Raw genomic sequence first — 18,866 nt, 5'->3', positions numbered from 1 at the left:
TTACACCAGTGAAGGATCTGGCCCCATAATTTTAGAAAACTTTATTTTCTGTGCTTTTCTTCTTTTTTTTGTTGTGTGTTTTTGTTTCTGTCCTTTCAGCTTATATCTAAGTGTCTCCTTTATTTTTATTACTTTTACCTGCTCTCTTCATCAACAGACATAATACACCACTGGCGAACACTAGCATAAAGACTAAGATACAAGCAGTACATCAAAAAAGGAGAGATGGTAACAGAGCCTGTCTCAGAACACTGAAATGGTACTCCAATCTATAGCACTTTTGTACGACTGTAGCAATAACCTTTGTTTGAACTAAAAATGCTGATCTAAATATCTGTTCTGCAGCTGGTATAATTTGTCCTCAAATGCTTTGCTTGAGACAAAGACTGAGGGGATCATAAAGATATCAGTTTAGACGGCATCTTACTTTGGGGCACAATGTCTCAAGGTCTGGCAGTTCTGGAACGTATAGCTATTTTAGATACAAATAATAATTTTTAGAATTTACTATCTTAAGCACTATATATTTAGAAAGCTCTCAGTAGATAGGCTAGTAAATGCAGAGATTCCATTTGAGCTAACACTGGGTATGTGTTTTGAAGATGCAAACATTCTGAACCAGACTGCAAGACCTTAACTCGTATGAGTGAGCACTCACAAGAGTAGTCCAATTGACTTCAACAGGTCTATTTGTGTAGATAAAAAAAAATTCTCCTATTGATACACAATTAATATTACCCTATGTCAATGTTACCAAGTACTTATTTATATGCACAAATACAATATTTTGTATTAAATCTCAACAAAATAACTAATATGTCATTTGTTCTATTCATGGTGATGGGGTCATCCTTAATTTTTTGAAAACCTAATGTCATGACTGTTGGAAACTAAATACAGAGGAAATCCGGATTCCCAGATAATATGCACAGTAAGTAGACATATCAGACTGCTGCTCCACTTCAGCCTACTGTTCATTTGGACTCAATCTAGACTTACTCTGACTCTCATGGAATAAATCAAATTACTGAGATGCATTGAGAGATATGGGGTGACAGCCAGACCTCGACAAAAAGAATTCTAATAGAGGACACCAGGGAAGAAAGAGAAAGGCCACTGGCTTCTATAGCAACTATGGAGAACAGTAGATTCATCAGAGCCAACCTGTGTTGTGTTCTGGACATATCCTTGAGGTGTTCAGTGCACCCAGATCCAATTAGAGCACATTAGAGTGTCATGCCATTCAGCAGTCAGAGAAAGACCCCAACCATGCAACAAGTTCCTTGTGGTGAGATCTCTGGCACCTGTGTAAAGTACCATTTGCATCAACAGATTTCCCACATGATTGCTAGGACCATCTGCACAGAACTCATTGCAGTATCAGGTCAAAAGTGACTATTTTCAGATCTAACCTATGTGCAATATTTTTAGGAAAACCTAATCTTTCAAATGGGAGAAACAAAAGTATCAGTTTGGCCATTCACAGGAAACTGGATCAGTTCAACTGATACCATAGGGCTACCAAGATGCACAGTAGGAAACAGGAGCTCACAAAGTAAAAAGAAATGAAGAAGCTAATGAGTGCACAAAGAACTCTGATCCAGCTGGAAGCTAAGATTTCACAGTCAACAATCAAATATTAGAATTGTGGGGGGATATCCAAAGGCAATAATGTATATGAGTTTGTACAGAATTTGCTCCTGGAAACAGCATACCAGGACACACTCATGCACAGCAATTCCTAACCAGACCAATGAACAAAGTACCACTTCCATATTTTAGGGCCTGGTTTTGGAATAACTGAGCTAAATGCCAATAAACCCTAGAAAATCAAATTTAGATCAGTTTCTCTAAACACAAGAGAAAGTTAAAATCCAGTTAAATGAAAGTTTTCATTAACTGATGTCAACAAGCAACATAAAATTAGTGATTTTACGGGTAGCTCACCTAATGTCCAAGATGAACTTGAAAAGCGGTCAGTTAAGCAATGTATTCAGCTCATCATTAACATCCACAAAAATGCAGGAGCTTTAATCGTTATTATTTACTCTTTAAACGCTAGTAACAAATATCAGAATCAGAAGGCAGATTCCTCTTGAAAGTGGACTATGCTACTAACACAAGTGTGATCACTGTAGTTATTTACGTCTCCAGTATAGATTCTGAACACATTTGTAGAGATTCCTTTGTGAAAACTGCCAAAGCTACTAGTGGAAGCCATAATGATCAGGAGGGATGTCAGCTACATTTATATCCCCACAAACTGATCAAGCCCTCTTGCTCTTAACTCCACAGCTCCCCATCTAATCCGTATATTAATGACATTTAAGAGTGGAGAATAGAATAGAAGAAATTATTAATAATAGAACTACTGGTTCCTACTGGATTGAATCCTAGTTACGACAGCACTGACTTAATCCCCAATCACACCGCATACCTTTAATGTGAGAAAAAGGTCTGCTCCCAGCCTCTGATTAGTCTGTAGGATGGTCACACAACAGAATGCTTCGTCTGGATGCATTAGATAACAATTAGGGAACACTTTCAACAGCTTCTTATTAACCAATGAAACTTGCCTCCTCAGTCAGAGCTGTGTTTAGTGGTAATATCCACACGGAAAAAAAAAACTAAACAGACTAAAGCTGGATAAGTTCCCCACAAGTTTGCAGAGCTACAGAACTGTCATAAATATAAAAGGAAGGGTAAACACCTTTAAAATCCCTCCTGGCCAGAGGAAAAACCCTTTCACCTGTAAAGGGTTAAGAAGCTAGGATAACCTCACTGGCACCTGACCAAAATGACCAATGAGGAGACAAGATACTTTCAAAGCTGGAGGGGGGGAAAACAAAGGTTCTCTCAGTCTGTGTGATGCTTTTGCCAGGAACAGAACAGGAATGGAGTCTTAGAACTTAGTAAGTAATCTAGCTAGATATGCGTTAGATTCTGTTTTGTTTAAATGGCTGATAAAATAGCTGTGCTGAATGGAATGGATATTCCTGTTTTTGTGTCTTTTTGTAACTTAAGGTTTTGCTGAGAGGGATTCTCTGTGTTTTGAATCGAATTACCCTGTAAGGTATTTACCATCCTGATTTTACAGAGGTGATTCTTTCACTTTTTCTTCTATTAAAATTCTTCTTTTAAGAACCTGATTGCTCATTGTTCTTAAGATCCATGGGTTTGGGTCTGTGTTTACCTATGCAAATTGGTGAGGATTTTTATCAAACCTTCCCCAGGAAAGGCGGTGTAGGGTTTGGAGAGGATTTTGGGGGGAAAGACGTTTCCAAGCAGGCTCTTTCCTGGTTATATATCTGTCAGATGCTTGGTGGTGGCAGCAATAAAGTCCAACGGAAAAAGGAAAATAGTTTGTACCTTGGGGAAGTTTTAACCTAAGCTGGTAAAAATAAGGTTAGGAGGTTTTCATGCAGGTCCCCACATCTGTACCCTAGAGTTCAGAGTGGGGAAGGAACCTTGACAAATATAAAATGGCTACCAAGACTAGTGGAGATTGGCAAAATTAGAGGAGAAATTAATTAAATGGAAATCAGCAAAACTGAGCACTCCATTTATCTCATGGGAAGATATCACTCTGATAACCGCATAAAGCTGATAAGGCACTTGTCTGGCAAAACAGCAATGTGCTAACAAATGTTTTCTAAAATTCATATTGTATTAATCTCCCAGAAACTGCTCAACAGAATGTACCCAATCCTATAAAACTGGATATATCTCAATGAACTCAAGAAAAAGGGGGGAGGGACAAAGCATTTAAAAATTTACTCCCCAAATTACATCTCATCTCTAAAGAAGCCAAAGACATCTTCCTCTTCATTAAATATTCTAGACAAGTCAAAGCCTACACAGCAGTAAGACCACAAGGTTCTATGGTCTGAATTACGTACATCCTTACTTCACAAAGTCACTGTGTTTTACAAGAAATAATAAAGGAGTTTGTGTACCTGGACTTGAAGCCATAATGTGCACCTGTATTTTGGGGATGAAAGCAGGATAACAAAAACATATTTCTAAAAGGTTGCACAGAGGCAGGTGTTGCTCGTGTGATATGTTTCAAAACAGATTTGATTTTTTTTCCCCCACAAGCCCTTGCAAACGGACCTAGTCCTTATCAGTCTAAAAACTGATACTGGATTTTTCTCTAGTCTCTTCCTTTTTCTATGGTGCATGTTGGGGGGGAGGGGATGTTTGTTTTTTGTTTACAGTTTTTTCTAAACAGGCCTTATATACACAGAGTCCAAGAGTCAGTAGCAAGCCCCACGGGTGAAACTTTCATATAGCACAAAACCTGACTAATCACCATGAGACAGATTAAATATGTGAGGCTGTGCTAATACCCACCCTCTAGCTTCTGTACCCATCTTCCTTGCCTAAAACATCATAAATCCCTAACTACCTCCATCCTAACAACAACAGAACAGTTTGTTAAGTGCAGTTGCATCAATAAATCAGCCCTTAATCCCATTCCACGAGCATTTCAAATTAATTTTGATTACAGAGGGGTTTGTTGTTTTTTCCTCAGACCATATCAGAATTTTAAGCAGATTGTTTTGATGAACCACTACTATTCATATGCAGTTCCTCTTTCTTAGAATGTAGGAGTCTTTGACTGACAACCAATTTCTAATAAAATGGCATTCAAGCTCTAATTAATACAATTCCATACTCTTGTATTAGACTTCAACATTTTCCCAAGCCCTTGTGAAACAGACATGGTAGCAACACAAACGTGTGGGTGCAAAGGGGAATTTCAGATGTCCTTTTAGTATGCTTATGAATGTAGCAAAGCTGTTCAGAATTGTGAAGCATGAAAATAATAATCAGTTACATATCTTCTAACATGTTCTGCATCAACATCTGGTGTATGTGCAAGTGATGAAGTATAGTATTTGGCACAGAGGCTTATTTAATCTTCTCTTCCCAAATTGGGCAGAGAAAATCAGCACTCTTTAAAAAGTTAAGTTTCCAGATCCAATTGTTACTTTAAAATCAGCAGCATTGTATAGGCTGTCTGTTCTATTTTAGAACATGTTTCTGGTCTGAGAAAAGACTGATCTTAACTGATTATCTATGTGCTGTTTCCTAACGCTTTTTGTCTTTCCTGCAGTATCTTACTACCAGGGCTTAGTAGACAAGTATAGTCTAGGTTCAGCTGTTTTACTTCTAGTTCTATCAGTTCAAAATGAGCTAGCTCACACATCTGTTTTATTTCTGAAAATACTCCATAGGAAAAGTGTCCAGCTCACTCTAATCAAGCATAAACTTTCCTATAAATAACCAAGGACCTAATGAAATAATTGTTTGGGGAAAATGAAAGTGTGTTTAGAAACTCAAATTCCTCTGTGCTGTATGCCTTAGCTGTCCCTGTCTGAACGTATTCCTGACAGCATGGATCAGTTGCTCTAAGATGCTGTCCCCAGAGTCAGCAAACTGAAACTATAGCAGAAAATCCAGGTATTAACATCATATTACGTGCTAATTATAAACCATCATTTCACATTGACATTATTCACTTCCATCCTCTTTTATCTAAATCATGTATTTGCTTTCTAATCACAGTTTGACAGGAGAGAGCGTCTGACACAAGACAGTGAAGTGATCTTTTAATAAGACAGCAGTTCAAAGACTGTAGCTTTTATGCATAATAACAATCTTGATTTGATTTGCTGTTCCATAAAAAGATTTTGTAGAATTTCACCAAGTGAGAGGAAAAAAAGTTAAGAGCTTAAAAAGCTACAAGTGCTTGAGTAGTGGTGCTGTTTCTAAGTATTCCTTAAGGTGAGATGTTTGCCATCTTGACCTCCTATCTGAATTGTCTCCTTGTAACAACAGTCTCTGCAGGTATTACTAAATATTTCTACTACTGCACTTCTCTCTCTCTCTCTTTTTTAATGTTTCTTGGAATTCTCTCGGTAATTAGTACCAGGTCAGTCCATCATGTCTGATGTAAACATGCTCCTGAAATTGGGTAGACATTTGAACTCATTTTACTTGCGATCTCTGTTCCTAACTGATCCAAATGATTTTTATTCCAAAGTGAATTTGTAGGTCAAAGAGTATACAGGCCTTCTAGTGCTCATCACAGATCATTCATAAAGGGGGTTAAAATATTATTTTTTAACTCAGTAAAATGTAGATTTTAAGATTATCGGTTTTTACACGAAGGAAATGTTAACATTAATATCTCTGTCTAGGTTCAAATAACTAAAATAGTGGACAACATGAGACAATCTTTTCAATCTATTCTTTATGGTAAGAATGTACAATTTTTATCCTTCGTATTGGACAATGCAGTAGCATCAATGCTAAAAATTAGATCAAAAAATTATTAGCTAAGGCAATAGCCCAACCTTTATATGCATATTAATTTGAACTGCAGTGTGAATATTATTATTGACTGTTACTTTTACAGCCCAATCTTAGTTTCCCATTGTGCAGAAGTATAACCCAGTTGCTCTAGCACTAGATCACTTTAGTGTCCCACTTTCTGTTCTCTAAGACTGCAAGATCAATAAGCAAAGGTTTGACTCCCAGCAGCCACAGACCTGTAGTTCCTTTTAATTTGCAGCTACATTCTAGTGTCCATCTGGTTATTTTAAACAGTTATTTTCTTTTTTCGTTTCTCTCTCTGATACAGAGAAGCTTTCAGACACGATTACTCTAAGTTGCCTGTTTGCCAACTAAAATCTTTTACTATTCATTATCACAAAGACTAAATTACATACAAGAAAGCCTATGACTGAAAAGCCAGTTACTACTCAACCAGATTTACAGTGAACCTCCAAAAATACTGACTTAATATATCCTATCCCCTCATCGGCGTAACAATTTTGGTAATTTATAGCAACCAATGGGTAAATAAAACGGTGAATACAATAAGCCTGAATGGATCTAAGCAGTCCTGTGGTTTAAGCTGGCTACATGAGATACTTAAATTATGCTAGTTTATGATGAGGAAGTAGGAGTTGCTTTATAATCACCTGGGGTGCCTATCCCATTCCCCATTTATTTCTTTGCAAGAAGCAGGTGTATGAGGAGGTGGAGTAGGGATATGGAAGATACAAACCTGCACATCATAAGTCCCGTTTAGTAAGAGAGGTCTTTGGGAATTGATGTCCTGCAGCACTCCTGAAAGCACAGTGCGGTTGACTTTCTGGAAGTCTTTGGAGTGGCTGAACTGCACCATGTTGTGGAGAGCCAAAATTTTAGTGTCAAGCTCCGCATCCTGCCTGGTACGGTTGTGCAGCCCTAGGTGGTACTTGCGGAAGTGTTTGATGAGATCTGTGGGGTCGTTCCCATAGTAACCATAACCACAGATGTTGCATTTGAAGTCCTGAAGCTCTGGAGACAGAGGCGCTGTATCTGGGTTATCATTTGCTGACAAATCTGCTTTTGATTTGTTCGGCCTTAAACCCCCATCTGAAGGCACTTGTGGGTTTTTTGAGGCCACTGGGACCGGACTTGAGCCTTGGCCATCAGTTTGACTGCTTTGCACTTGCACGGTTTCATCTGTAGCTTTTGGCGATGTCTGATGCTCTTTGTCTGTCTCCACTGGATCTCCTGATGGGGTGAAGACCACACCTTGGGTGTCATCTGTATCTGATCTTAGAGGAGACTTCAAGGGCTCACAGATTCCCCCAACAGCTGGAGATGAGAAAGCCAGCATATTTCTGTCTGTCACCTCATCATGAGGAAAGGACAGAACATTTCCTCCCTTATTGTGGCTTTCATAATTGAAGCCAGCCTTTTCACTCAGCACTGAGCTTTTTAAGTCTTTTTTAATGCTGGAAGATGGCTCTTGGATATGCAGGCAAAGATCCTCCTTGTTGTTTAGCTCTGCAGAATCACCCTGGTCAGTGTTTTCTTGCATCTGATCTGCAGAAAATTCTTTTTTCCTTCCAGACTCTTCGTTTTCAGTACCTGTAGACTCAAGGGTCTGTACCTCACCTTCACTAGCAATGTTTCTTAGAGGGGGATTCTTTTTCCGGACCATATCTGCCAAAAAAGAGAGACAAAAAATTATGTAATTATTTGAAATATAGAGTAGATTGTAACCCTGGCATTTTTTCAGCATTCTAAAACCTGAAGAAACAGTTTTTGTCAAACAGATTTTAGTAGTTAGTCTATGTAGCAAAATGGAAACATACAAAAAAAATTGGCCACTTTTTGAGTGCACTCAATTACAAAAATTCCTTTAAAATCTGTGAAAATCTAACTTCCATCAGAGTAAGTAAATTAAAGGTTTCATTACCTTTTCCAAAAATAATGGTTAGTTAAAGCCAGCAGGAATTTTAAAGAAGGTGTTCTTGAAAATCATTTTAGTATACGGAGGGGGGTGGAGCCTTTGTGGTCTAATGTGAATACATTGCACAACTAGACAAAGTGTAGTTTAGCAGACATATGCCTACCACACATAGCCAGGAGTACTTGAACAGGCTATTATAAAGGTATCAGATTTAGGTGAGCAAGTTACTTTGAGGTTTTAGGAAAGTTATCTTTCCTAAACAGATATCTGTTGCTTCTTAGCAAAAGCTTCCCCTTTGTACCATTGTAAACTGCAACCTAGATTAACGTGAAATACTAGACTCCAGTCCTGAAAACTATTACTCATGCAAGTAGTCTTATGTGCCACATAGGGAGAGCCAGATTTCAGTAGGACTACGAATGTGAGTAAAGTTTTACAAAACTGAATCCATAAATTTTACTTCACTGTTTTGGTTGATTACAGGTCTATCCAGGAAACACCTGGAGGTGAAGCAGGTCTAACCATCTGAATCTTTTTCTGTATATCTGTTGAATCTTAACTTCAGGCATTACCAGTACTGCCAAGTAGGAAGACATACCTCCCAGGTCTCTATATGGAAACTGTGACCATACAGAAAGTAAGAGGTTAACATTGATGACTTACTGCTAACTGAAAAGGGAATGTCTGAAAGAACGGTGACTGTGGTATATAGGTAGGGTGCCCAACTGCAGATGCACTACATAGGCAATTGTGATTACCCTTGAGGAATTTTTTTAAGATGATACCTTCTTGCACAGTGCATGTATGGGCTCTGGATTAGGATGCTCATCAGCAGCTGCTTTGATCAATTTGTGCTCACACACTGACTACGTGTAGAAGACAGATGTTCTACAGTATTTTCTATGGTTTTCTTTTTGCCGGTGCTGCACACAATGGTGGCTGTTTTCCCCCTGCCAAATGGTGTGTGGTCTAGTGGCAGCAGACTGCACTAACATACATGAGAGCCAAGCCTGAGACTCAAACTTGATCATCGGCTCCCAGGCCAACAGTGACTGTGAGTGCTACATTACATCTTTCCGTGAGCAGAGGGCCCCCTGGCAATTTTGAGAGCAGTGCTGATGCTTTTCAAATGGTGCCATATCCAGACCTCCTAGAAAGTAGGATGATCTTCTCAAAACAATACCTAGAGAAGGGGGGCTGGGGCGAGAGGGTAAAATAAAGGAATCAGCATCTGTACTTCCTTCTATTTCTATCTGCTCCACATGAAAGGGCAGCGTGTACTACTCTGTGAAAAAAAGACAACGTCTCATGGAAAATGTTCCCCTTGTGCCTAGGGCTTTGTTGTCTTTGCAGTTGAGCTGATCCACAGGCAGCATTGTCCGCAACGAGACTAAACGGACATGCAGTGCTAACTCATATTACACACATACGGACATTCCGTATGGTCTTAATTGGTTTCTTAACACTCTAGTGCAATTCCTTATTTTAGTAAGCAAACATGCCTGTGAACCAAATGCCTTCTCCTCTTTCAACTAGATCATAACTGCCAATGCATACATGTGCTGAAAAAATAAATAAATAACACTTGAACAATTAAGTCAGTCACTAGTCAGGACTGTAACAACAGAGACTTCTTGATACAGCGAGGGCAGGTTAAGCAATACAGCCCCAACCCCACAAAACATGTAAGCATGTGCCCAACTTGAAGCATCTGGGTAGGCCCATTGACTAATAGTATTACTGCTGTTCTATGGGACTTCTGACACGTTGATGGTTACATATGCTTACATGATTTGCAGGATCAGGGTCTATGCTAGGTGTCTTTCTAAATCCATGTTTGCTTGGCACCTGCTTACACAATCTAAACGATCTATAATTTAATCATACTTCCACTGAAACCCATGGGCAAATTAAAAAGGAACATCAATTGTGTTAGGTAAGAAGAAGCCAGAGGTCTAATAAGAGAACATCATGGTGTTTTCTTAGGTCAAAATTAAATAGGGCTGAATTTCTGTTTTTTAATGTTTTTGCAACTGGTTCTTTGGGTAGATAAGGAGAGTTTGGGACCTTGTAATATTCATGTAACTAGAGCGAGACAAAAGAATCCCCACGCACGCAAGAGCACCAAGAAAATTGGGGCTACAAGCAGCCTTACTAGATAGGACTCCAGATATAGATGTCCTGTGTTCAATCTCAACTTCCATGTCTGAGGGGCCATGTGCATATGTAGGCAACACTGAATACTTCTGCTTAAGGGAGTTTTCCATGCTGTGTTTTATAGTCATTAAAAATATGAAAATTTTCATATAAATAGAAATTGTTCTCAAGCTGTATGCAAGATTATTTTTTTAATATTCTGTGATTTACTTGGTTGGTATTTATTCTAGAGAACCCTTAGAAAAGAAATACTTTTCTTGTTGCTGGAATTCCATCACTATAATTTTTCAGAAAGACATATTATGTAAATAAAAGCACATTTGCAGTACTTTTAAATCAAGGAAACCATCCACTAGCAAGTCTTAAGTTAGATACAGGAAGAATATAGCCACTCAAATTATTATCTCCAAGACAAATAACAGATTGCACAATGTTTTATTGTGTGCCAAGAACTTTTTCAGTTAACATTTTCACTTGAAAAAATGGATCACATACTTGTAAAATCATACCCAGCATTGACTTCATAAGGCATGTGGCTTTAGAGTGCTTTTTACAATTATTAATTCTATTAGTCAACTAGCAGGAGGGCTAATGCAATTGTCTTAGAAGATGCACGGAAGACACAGAAGACATTTTGAGAGCTGATCTGTACATCTGCAAAACAAAACAAAACAAAGGTTTTCCTTCCTAAATTATGCATTCACAATGTTACTTTCACTTAAAAACATTATTATGCCTATTTTATATTCACATGCAAGCATCACTGGGCACTATACCAAGAATGGCAGCAAGCTATTCTGTACTTCAGTCAAGCCTGAGAAGTGCTACATCTCTCTCTCTCTCTCTCACGCACACACATGCACATAGAGATTGTGCTATCACATTAAATTGCCTCAGATGTCAGTTTCACCCAAGAATGTAAAACAGATGTTGAAATCTAGCTGGAGATGTTGTTTAGCAAAAAAACGCTTTTTTTATAAATTAACATATATTCCACATTGCTGGGAACTGTATGGCTTTAAAGGGACTGGTAATTAGATACCAGCTCAGTGGTTCAAATCCAGCCCATGCTGGCAGTGACTGAAAGTCATCATCTATTGGTTGAATATTGTCCCACAATAAAATGAATCTAAGTAGTATTAACTTAGTTGCTAGTAGGCAAGTGTCCATATGACAAAAACATAGTCACACAATGACAGAAAAGTTCATTCGCAGTCTCAGCAAAAAGACTAAGTGCTAAATGTGCATAGAGATTGAACTACCTGCTCATCACTGGAGGTGGTAATCTTTCCACAACAAAGGGAAGATTTAAAGCCTGATCTGAAGCCCTCTGAAATCAAGGAAACTGCCTTCAACAGGCTTTGGATCAGGCCTTTGAGTAAGGTAGTGTGCAGAACTGGGTTTGGGGGTTCTACAAGCCTGTGGCCCTTCATTATCCTATTTTCATGGGGGAGGGGAGGAGTGAGGTAGCCTTGAAAATATAAATTAACGTAAAGTGATCAAATGGGTTCAAAGTTGGTCACTGATTTTTTCCTGAAGGTGATGAGTTGTCTGTCTAGGTACTTATATGTCCCCATATCCATCACAATAGCATCTGAGGCCCTCACAAGTGCTTCTATTTTTAAACCACAGTAATAGTTATTCATGCTTTCCCTGGAAGGGGGGAAGAAAGGAAGTTGTTTTTTTAGGCTGAACTAAAAACGTTAACGCTGACTCTGGAGGTATGCACTGTCCGTTACCTGGGTCATAACTGTTTTGTGGAAAATCTGTACTCCAGCAACTTTCACCAGCTAGAGATCTTACCAGCTCAATTTAAGAATTTAGAGATCAGGATATTGCAGATACAAGTCATCTTAGTCCAGCTGACAAACTCATGGTTACATTGCCCTGGAACAATGTATTGTTCCCCTTTCCACCTAAAACCTGTTTCCTGTTAAGCTGAATATGTTTATGTCAGTGTGGGTAAATTCACAGAAGTATAGATTCCAAGGGAAGGGACCACTGTGATCATCTAGTCTGACTTTTTGTATAACACTGGCCCTAGAACTTCCCCAACATAATCCCAAGAGCAATCCAATCTTGATTTAAAAATTGCCAGTGATGGAGAATCCACCACCACCCTTAGTAAATTGTTCCAATGGTTAATTACCCTCACTGTTAAACATTCACACCTCATTTCCAGTCTGAAGTTGTCAAACTTCAACTTCCAGACACTGCATCATGTTATACCTTTCTCTGCTAGATTGAAGAGCACGTTATCAAATATTTGTTCCCCATAAATGCGACTGCACAGTATTTAACAGGGCAGCTGTATGTCAGGGTAAAAAACATTCAAAGCAGACAGTAGGCTCTCCGTGTAAGATTTAGCTAGAGTCTACCTCTGATATACACACTTTAATTATGTGATTATTATAAAGGCACTAAACTTCAGGCCAGATTTTATTCGTGTGCTTCTTTATATTACAATAACAGATTTGGAAAGATGTGTGAACTTTGTGATATACCAATGACTAGTATGGTATTTGGGGCACAGGTAGATAAGTAGAAGGCAAGTCGATGGGACCTATGAACACTGTGGCTTTAGTTATGCCAGTACATCCTAGAAATTCAAAAGATATTGACATTTAACAGCATGCAGTAGGATCTCTGTGTCAAGGAACAGTGGAAATTATGCTATTCACCGTGTCATACACATACACACATATATAAATTATGCACGCACACACAGAGCTAAAACATCAGACATGTCGCCAAAACAATGCAGCAAAAGTCAGTAAACTCTCAATGTCCCAGCTTAATATATGCCTAATAGTTACCTACCTCACATAAGTATTGCCAGGCTTAATTAAATAATGGACGTAAAACTCTCTGTGAGCCTCTACTGAAAGCTGCTATATAGCACAAAGTATTATTTCAAAAATCATTACGACCACAAAAAAAGACCTGTGGAATTCCAGCCTACAATGTCTGATGGGCTTGGAAATGCTCTATTATTAAAAGGAGACTGTCAGACTAATTTTCAAAACATTTTGAACTTTTTTTCCTCATCACAGTTCTGATAACACCTTGACAGTTAGAAAATGAATCTTATCTGTGGAATAGCATACATTTACACTGGTTTGTATTGTTGGGTTGGATAAGAGAGCAGGGGTTTTGGAACTGGTTTGGCATTCTCTTGTAAAGCAAAGAAGAATGACATGTATTTTGATGTCTTCCGACACTCCACCCCACCATGCAGTGGCATGGGAAAATGTTGCTGAGGTTTTCTTTTTCTCTCCCTCATCTCCAAGGGGGTGGGGGGAGATTATTTCACACAAAGATACTACAAACACTGTAGGCTGGGTTTTATTCAAACAAAACAAACAAACAACAAAAACACAACAACTTAGAAGTCTTGTTAAAGGTGTTTGTTCTGCCCAACTATATAAAGTCCGAAATGGGCTGAAGCCTTCCTACCTAACAGGCCATTTCTCTCCCTCTTCCTCCTGCTGTAGTCATGATCAATAAGTACTCCCAGGCTGGAAATCCCTAGCCAAAGGAAAGGCAGTTTCCAGTAGGGTGCCCCCCATGAGGACCCCTCAATCTTAGAATTTACTTTCCACCCAGTGCATATTCAACAGCCCAAACTGGCAACAATTATGATCAGAAGGTCAACAAAGAGCACCTAGAGAGCATCTATCTTTTACATTTTTGAATCCAAATAAGCACAAAAACTCCTCTCCTTTCCACGGTATGCATCTGATGAAGTGAGCTGTAGCTCACGAAAGCTCATGCTCAAATAAATTGGTTAGTCTCTAAGGTGCCACAAGTACTCCTTTTCTCTCTCCTTCAGTAGATACTTTGAGTCAAATTCTGCTCTGACATAGGCCCTGTGCCACCCCAATGATTTCTATGGAATTGCACCAGTGTAAATCAGGGCAGCATTTGTCCCATGTTTACATTAAGTGAAGGTAACGCTAGTATAAATAGCATGTGGGAAATCTCAGGTATTGTCTAAAGCCCCTGGATCTTTGCAATTTCCTTCATGCATACTGCCGCTTTAGTTCTCCTTTAGACTCTCTCACTTAACTGTTGGAAGGGAATTCTTTATAGAATGCAAGTCCCCTCCTCCCTGGGCTTCTCTTCTCTTAAAAGGCTGCAGGGGCGCTGAAGTAGCTCTTCAGTGAAGATGCTACCTATGCCGACAGAAGGGCTTTTCCTATGGGTGCAGGCAATCCACCTCCCCGAGAAGCTGTAGCTATGTCAACGGGAGAAGCCCTCCCGTTAACACAGCGCTGTCTACAGTAGGAGTTAGGTCAATAAAACTGCATCACTCAGGGGTGTGGATTTTCCACACCCCTGAGCAATGTAGTTCTACCAACGTAAGATGCTAGCGTAGACCAAGCCTTTGCCTATCACGTCCAGTGAAAGGCAGCAATAGGCTATGTTTCCTAGCAAGCGTTGCTCTCTTGCTCTCAGAGAGACTGACTAGGAACAATTAACACCTCGTCTTAAGGCTTCACTACTGAGAGGAAAGAGGAGCTTCAGACCTCTTTACATCTGGAATTGAAGCACTGGGCTCTGAACAGAAGGATAGCAGAATAGACTTATTCACAAACAACCCACTGATTCTCAAGAGCACTTCCTTCCCTTTTGTATCAGTGCCCCAAAACATGAAAGAAGGAAGAAAGGCAAGGCAAGACAAGTCATGGCTCTAGCAAAGTGCCCCCACAGCTGACTTTTAATATATGAGGGCCTGATCCTACAAACCTGAAATAACAGGACCAGTCCTTCGTGTGTGTAACTGCTTTCAATAAATTACAGCTCCTCACATGAGTAAAGATCTGCAGGATCAAACAATTATTTTGTAAAAAGTTTTCTGTTCAATGGTCTAAAGAGACTTGCTGTCTTGATACTCTATATTCTGTATGCACCACTTAAATTGTGATTGCATAATCGAGTTAGAAAATTCAGGGCTGCCGATAAAAATATTGCTTATAGTTCTTGATGGCAGAAGAGCTACTAAACCACCAAGCTGGCTTTCCCTCCCTTTTTCAGGCGCTCCAGTACAAACACCGATTATCCAATTCATTTCTTTACAAAATGTTTCAAACTTTGTTTAAAAAAGAAAAAAGTTACATGCTATGCTGTCTTGTTCATTCCCATTTAAATTTGCTCTCCCTGCATTGATCATTCATGATTCTTGAAAGGTACATCTTTGACATCTTAAATCCTGTTGAGGTAGAAAGTGCTATCACTTTCAAACAACTCTCATCAAATAAATCTCCTATTAATTTGCATCATATTAATCGAAAACAATATTTTCTATTAGCATATGCTTCAGAGCACAGAGGACATTAATAGTCCTCTAGCCACTGCACAAAATCTAAGTTTTTCTATGGGATAAAATAGATGCTATTTAGCTTGCTCATTTCAGAGAATTTAGGAGTGCAGTTTGAAAACATTTTGCTTAAGTCTTTGATCCAAAGCTTGCTCATTACATTTAAAATTTACGATCAGCATAATCCTACATTCAATTTTCAGGTGAAATTCCCACTAAAGTCAAAAGGAGATTTGCCAATCGGGGATGCACAATTGGACCTTTTGTTATCTCCCAGCTAAATGTACAGTAACAAAACTATTACTTTTGTAATAACAAATCTGCCTTACTGTCCTGTATATATTTTGTTTTTAACAATTAAAAGTATTTTTTTAAAAAGAACTGTTAATTTATCAAGGATGGATATGCCTGAAAAACAGACAGGTTAGCCCTTTCCTTTAGTTCAGCTTTGCACTCTCTTCCAACCATGGATCTTCAAGGGCTTCACAAACACTAATCAATTAAGCCTCACATAACTCTATAAGGTGGACAAAGTAGTATTATTTCCATTCTACAGATGGGTTAACTGATCGCCAGAGAGGAGAAGTGACTTGGCCCAATGTCATGCAGCAGGTCAGCAGCAGAGCTAGGAACAGAACCCAGCTCTCCAGAGTCCCAGGCCCATTTCACTCTCCTGTGCGTTATTTCAGCACAGAGAGTTTCAAGCCAGCACTGGGCAAAAGGCCAACCTCTTGTAATTTAATAAGGTTCAGAAAGAGCACCTCATGGAAAAATCTAAATGCTTCAATTTATCATGACAGTTATGGGATGAACTGGCATTTTATTTGGATGTAAATTAGTCTCCAAAACAGAATAAAAAGGCCATGCTTTCTGAGAATATTGTACCTCTGCTTCTCTGCTCTCAATTTGTCTAAAACCAGCTCTGTGTATTAAAGGTGTTTTAATTTTTATGTGTTGATGTTGCTTTGTGTGCTCCCCAGTCTGTTATTTTACTGCAGAGTAAATCCAAAATGATTGTTCACAGTAGTGAAACAACTGCCTTTGTAACAACACTTAGCTCCCCCATGGCACGCACAGCCCAGACATCCACACTGAATTTACCTGTTATTTTATTAATTTAGCAAAAAGTAGGTACATTTTATAGAAGCATAGGAATTACCTGACTGGATGAGACCAGAGTTTCTTCTAGTCCAGTATCTTACCTCCAACAGTAGCCAGTGACAGATGCTTCAGAGTAAGGTGCAAGAAACCCTGCAGTGGACAGTTATGAAATAAACTGCCCATAAGAAAAATTTCCTCCTATCACCCAGTAGTTAGACGGTGGCTTATTTTCTGAAGCATGAGGATTATATCCCTTACATAACTTTTTTATGTTTTAGTATTTGCTATTATAATTCTGGATATTCTTGACATTCATATAAACCTCTAATACCTTTTTCAGTTCTATTATGATCTAGTCTTTAATAGTATCTTGTGGAAATATGTTCCACAGTCTAATTATGTATTGTGTGAAAAAGCATTTCTTTTATCAATTTTGAATTAGCCACCTGTAAATTTAACAGAATTTTTCCTTGTTCTTGCATAGGGTGAATAGAAGATTCCAATATACAATTTCTATATTATTCACTGTTTTACATCTTTTTATCATGTTCCTCTCTTGGGTAAGCTATCACAATCTTTTCAAATCTCTCTTCATACAAAAGTTTTTCCAGGTCCCTAATCATTCTCCTTGCCTGTCTCTGAACCCCCTCTAATTCTGTAATATCCTGTATCCTCAAAAGAGTAATTAGATACACAAAATCGTAACATAACTGTAAAATTCCCAAATGACAACGTTAAGATACTTATATTAGTTCAGAAACAGTGTAACATATGAATATAGAAAGAAAGACAGATTCAGGAATTAATTGCACATGTCATTTTGAAAAATGTGTTACCCAAAATATTCAGAGATGAGTACAATATATATTTGTACATTACTGTGCATATAATAATGTACAAATCTACAAATATTGATGGGCCAAGGGAAGAGCAGTAGAATATTAGTAGTCATAACTAAGATTATGGTATATAGCCATTATCGAAAACAATTACAGCTGAGGGCTTTTTTCTTTCAACTTTATATTGCTATTGACCTTAAATTCATTATTTTTCCCCTACTCATCATAAGTTTAACATCATAAAAGATGAGATCCATGACACAGGCAAGGGCAGAGATGTACAATGTTTTTAAGGCAAGCATGAGAAATTTAAATTTGATACATGAGCCAGTTGTGCAATTCAAATAGGGGAGTCCCATGGCAGGATTGAACAGCAAAGAAGATATTTGCTGATCCCTTTTGGATATATTAAAAGGGAGCAATATGAAGATCAGGCAAGGTAGAACACAGGAGGTTTACAGTAAGCGAGGCAGAGATAATGGGGACATAGACAAGTATTTTTCCCATGGGGATTAAAAGGAAGAAAGGAGATTTTGCTATGGTTTAAGGAACGGCCAGCAAGGTCCAGTGAGAGCATGTATGTGTGAGAGGAAAAGGAGGACTCAAAGATATCACCAAGACTGCACATAAACAGGGAGGAAGGCATTGTCAACAGCAATAGAGTTAAGAGGAAACACACATGGTTCAGGAGATAAGATCTCAATTTTGGCTATATTAAGTCTGAGCTGGTGGCAGGCCATCCAAGATGAAATGAAACAAACAATAACTTCACTCACTTTTTTATCAAGATTACAGAACGTGTGTCAGTCTAAGTGGAAGTCTTGTTCTTTTCAGCCAGGGAATAAGCCCACTTTTCTTGCTAACCCAAAACTCCCTTTGAAGACAATGGGAGTTTGGGGTTTGCAAGTGACGCGGAACTGGATCCGAGAGATTTGGCAGAGGTACTGCACACTGCAATGCAGAGACACAGGGTAGGACCTAGTTCCCAGGCTGTCAGAAATCAGGTATGGATGGGAGTGACTCGTTTGTTCTTTTGGCTTGTGGAACACTATGGGCTGATGGCAAAAGTCCCACAGGCTTCAAAGGGACCGGAATTAAGGCCCATGGCTGCTCCCTGTGCATGTGCCACCTCCTAGTCACAAAAAACAAGCATCAGATGAAATTGCTCACTCAGACAAAACCAAAAGATGTT

At 38.8% G+C, this 18,866-nt stretch overlaps 1 protein-coding gene across 2 annotated transcripts in view; it reads right to left on the bottom strand.

Moving 5' to 3' along the window:
- The window catches only part of TRPS1 (transcriptional repressor GATA binding 1), a 201,969-nt gene extending 191,023 nt beyond the window's left edge, over window positions 1-10,946 (bottom strand). Inside the window, exons 1-2 of one of the 2 annotated variants that reach the window (XM_077808850.1) lie at window positions 10,910-10,946; window positions 7,079-8,007 (exon numbers count right to left, since the gene is read on the bottom strand). In XM_077808850.1, the coding sequence (XP_077664976.1) occupies window positions 7,079-8,007; window positions 10,910-10,946 (966 nt within the window). The remainder of the gene's footprint in view (window positions 1-7,078; window positions 8,008-10,909) is intronic. The other variant, XM_077808851.1, reaches the window with a different exon arrangement.
- Between the last annotated feature and the right edge of the window lie 7,920 nt (window positions 10,947-18,866).

Source organism: Eretmochelys imbricata, chromosome 2 (assembly GCF_965152235.1).
Source record: "Eretmochelys imbricata isolate rEreImb1 chromosome 2, rEreImb1.hap1, whole genome shotgun sequence".
NCBI classification, from domain to species: domain Eukaryota; kingdom Metazoa; phylum Chordata; order Testudines; family Cheloniidae; genus Eretmochelys; species Eretmochelys imbricata.
The sequence above is the reverse complement of the archived record's forward strand: the minus strand, read 5'-3'. Positions and strand labels throughout refer to the sequence as shown.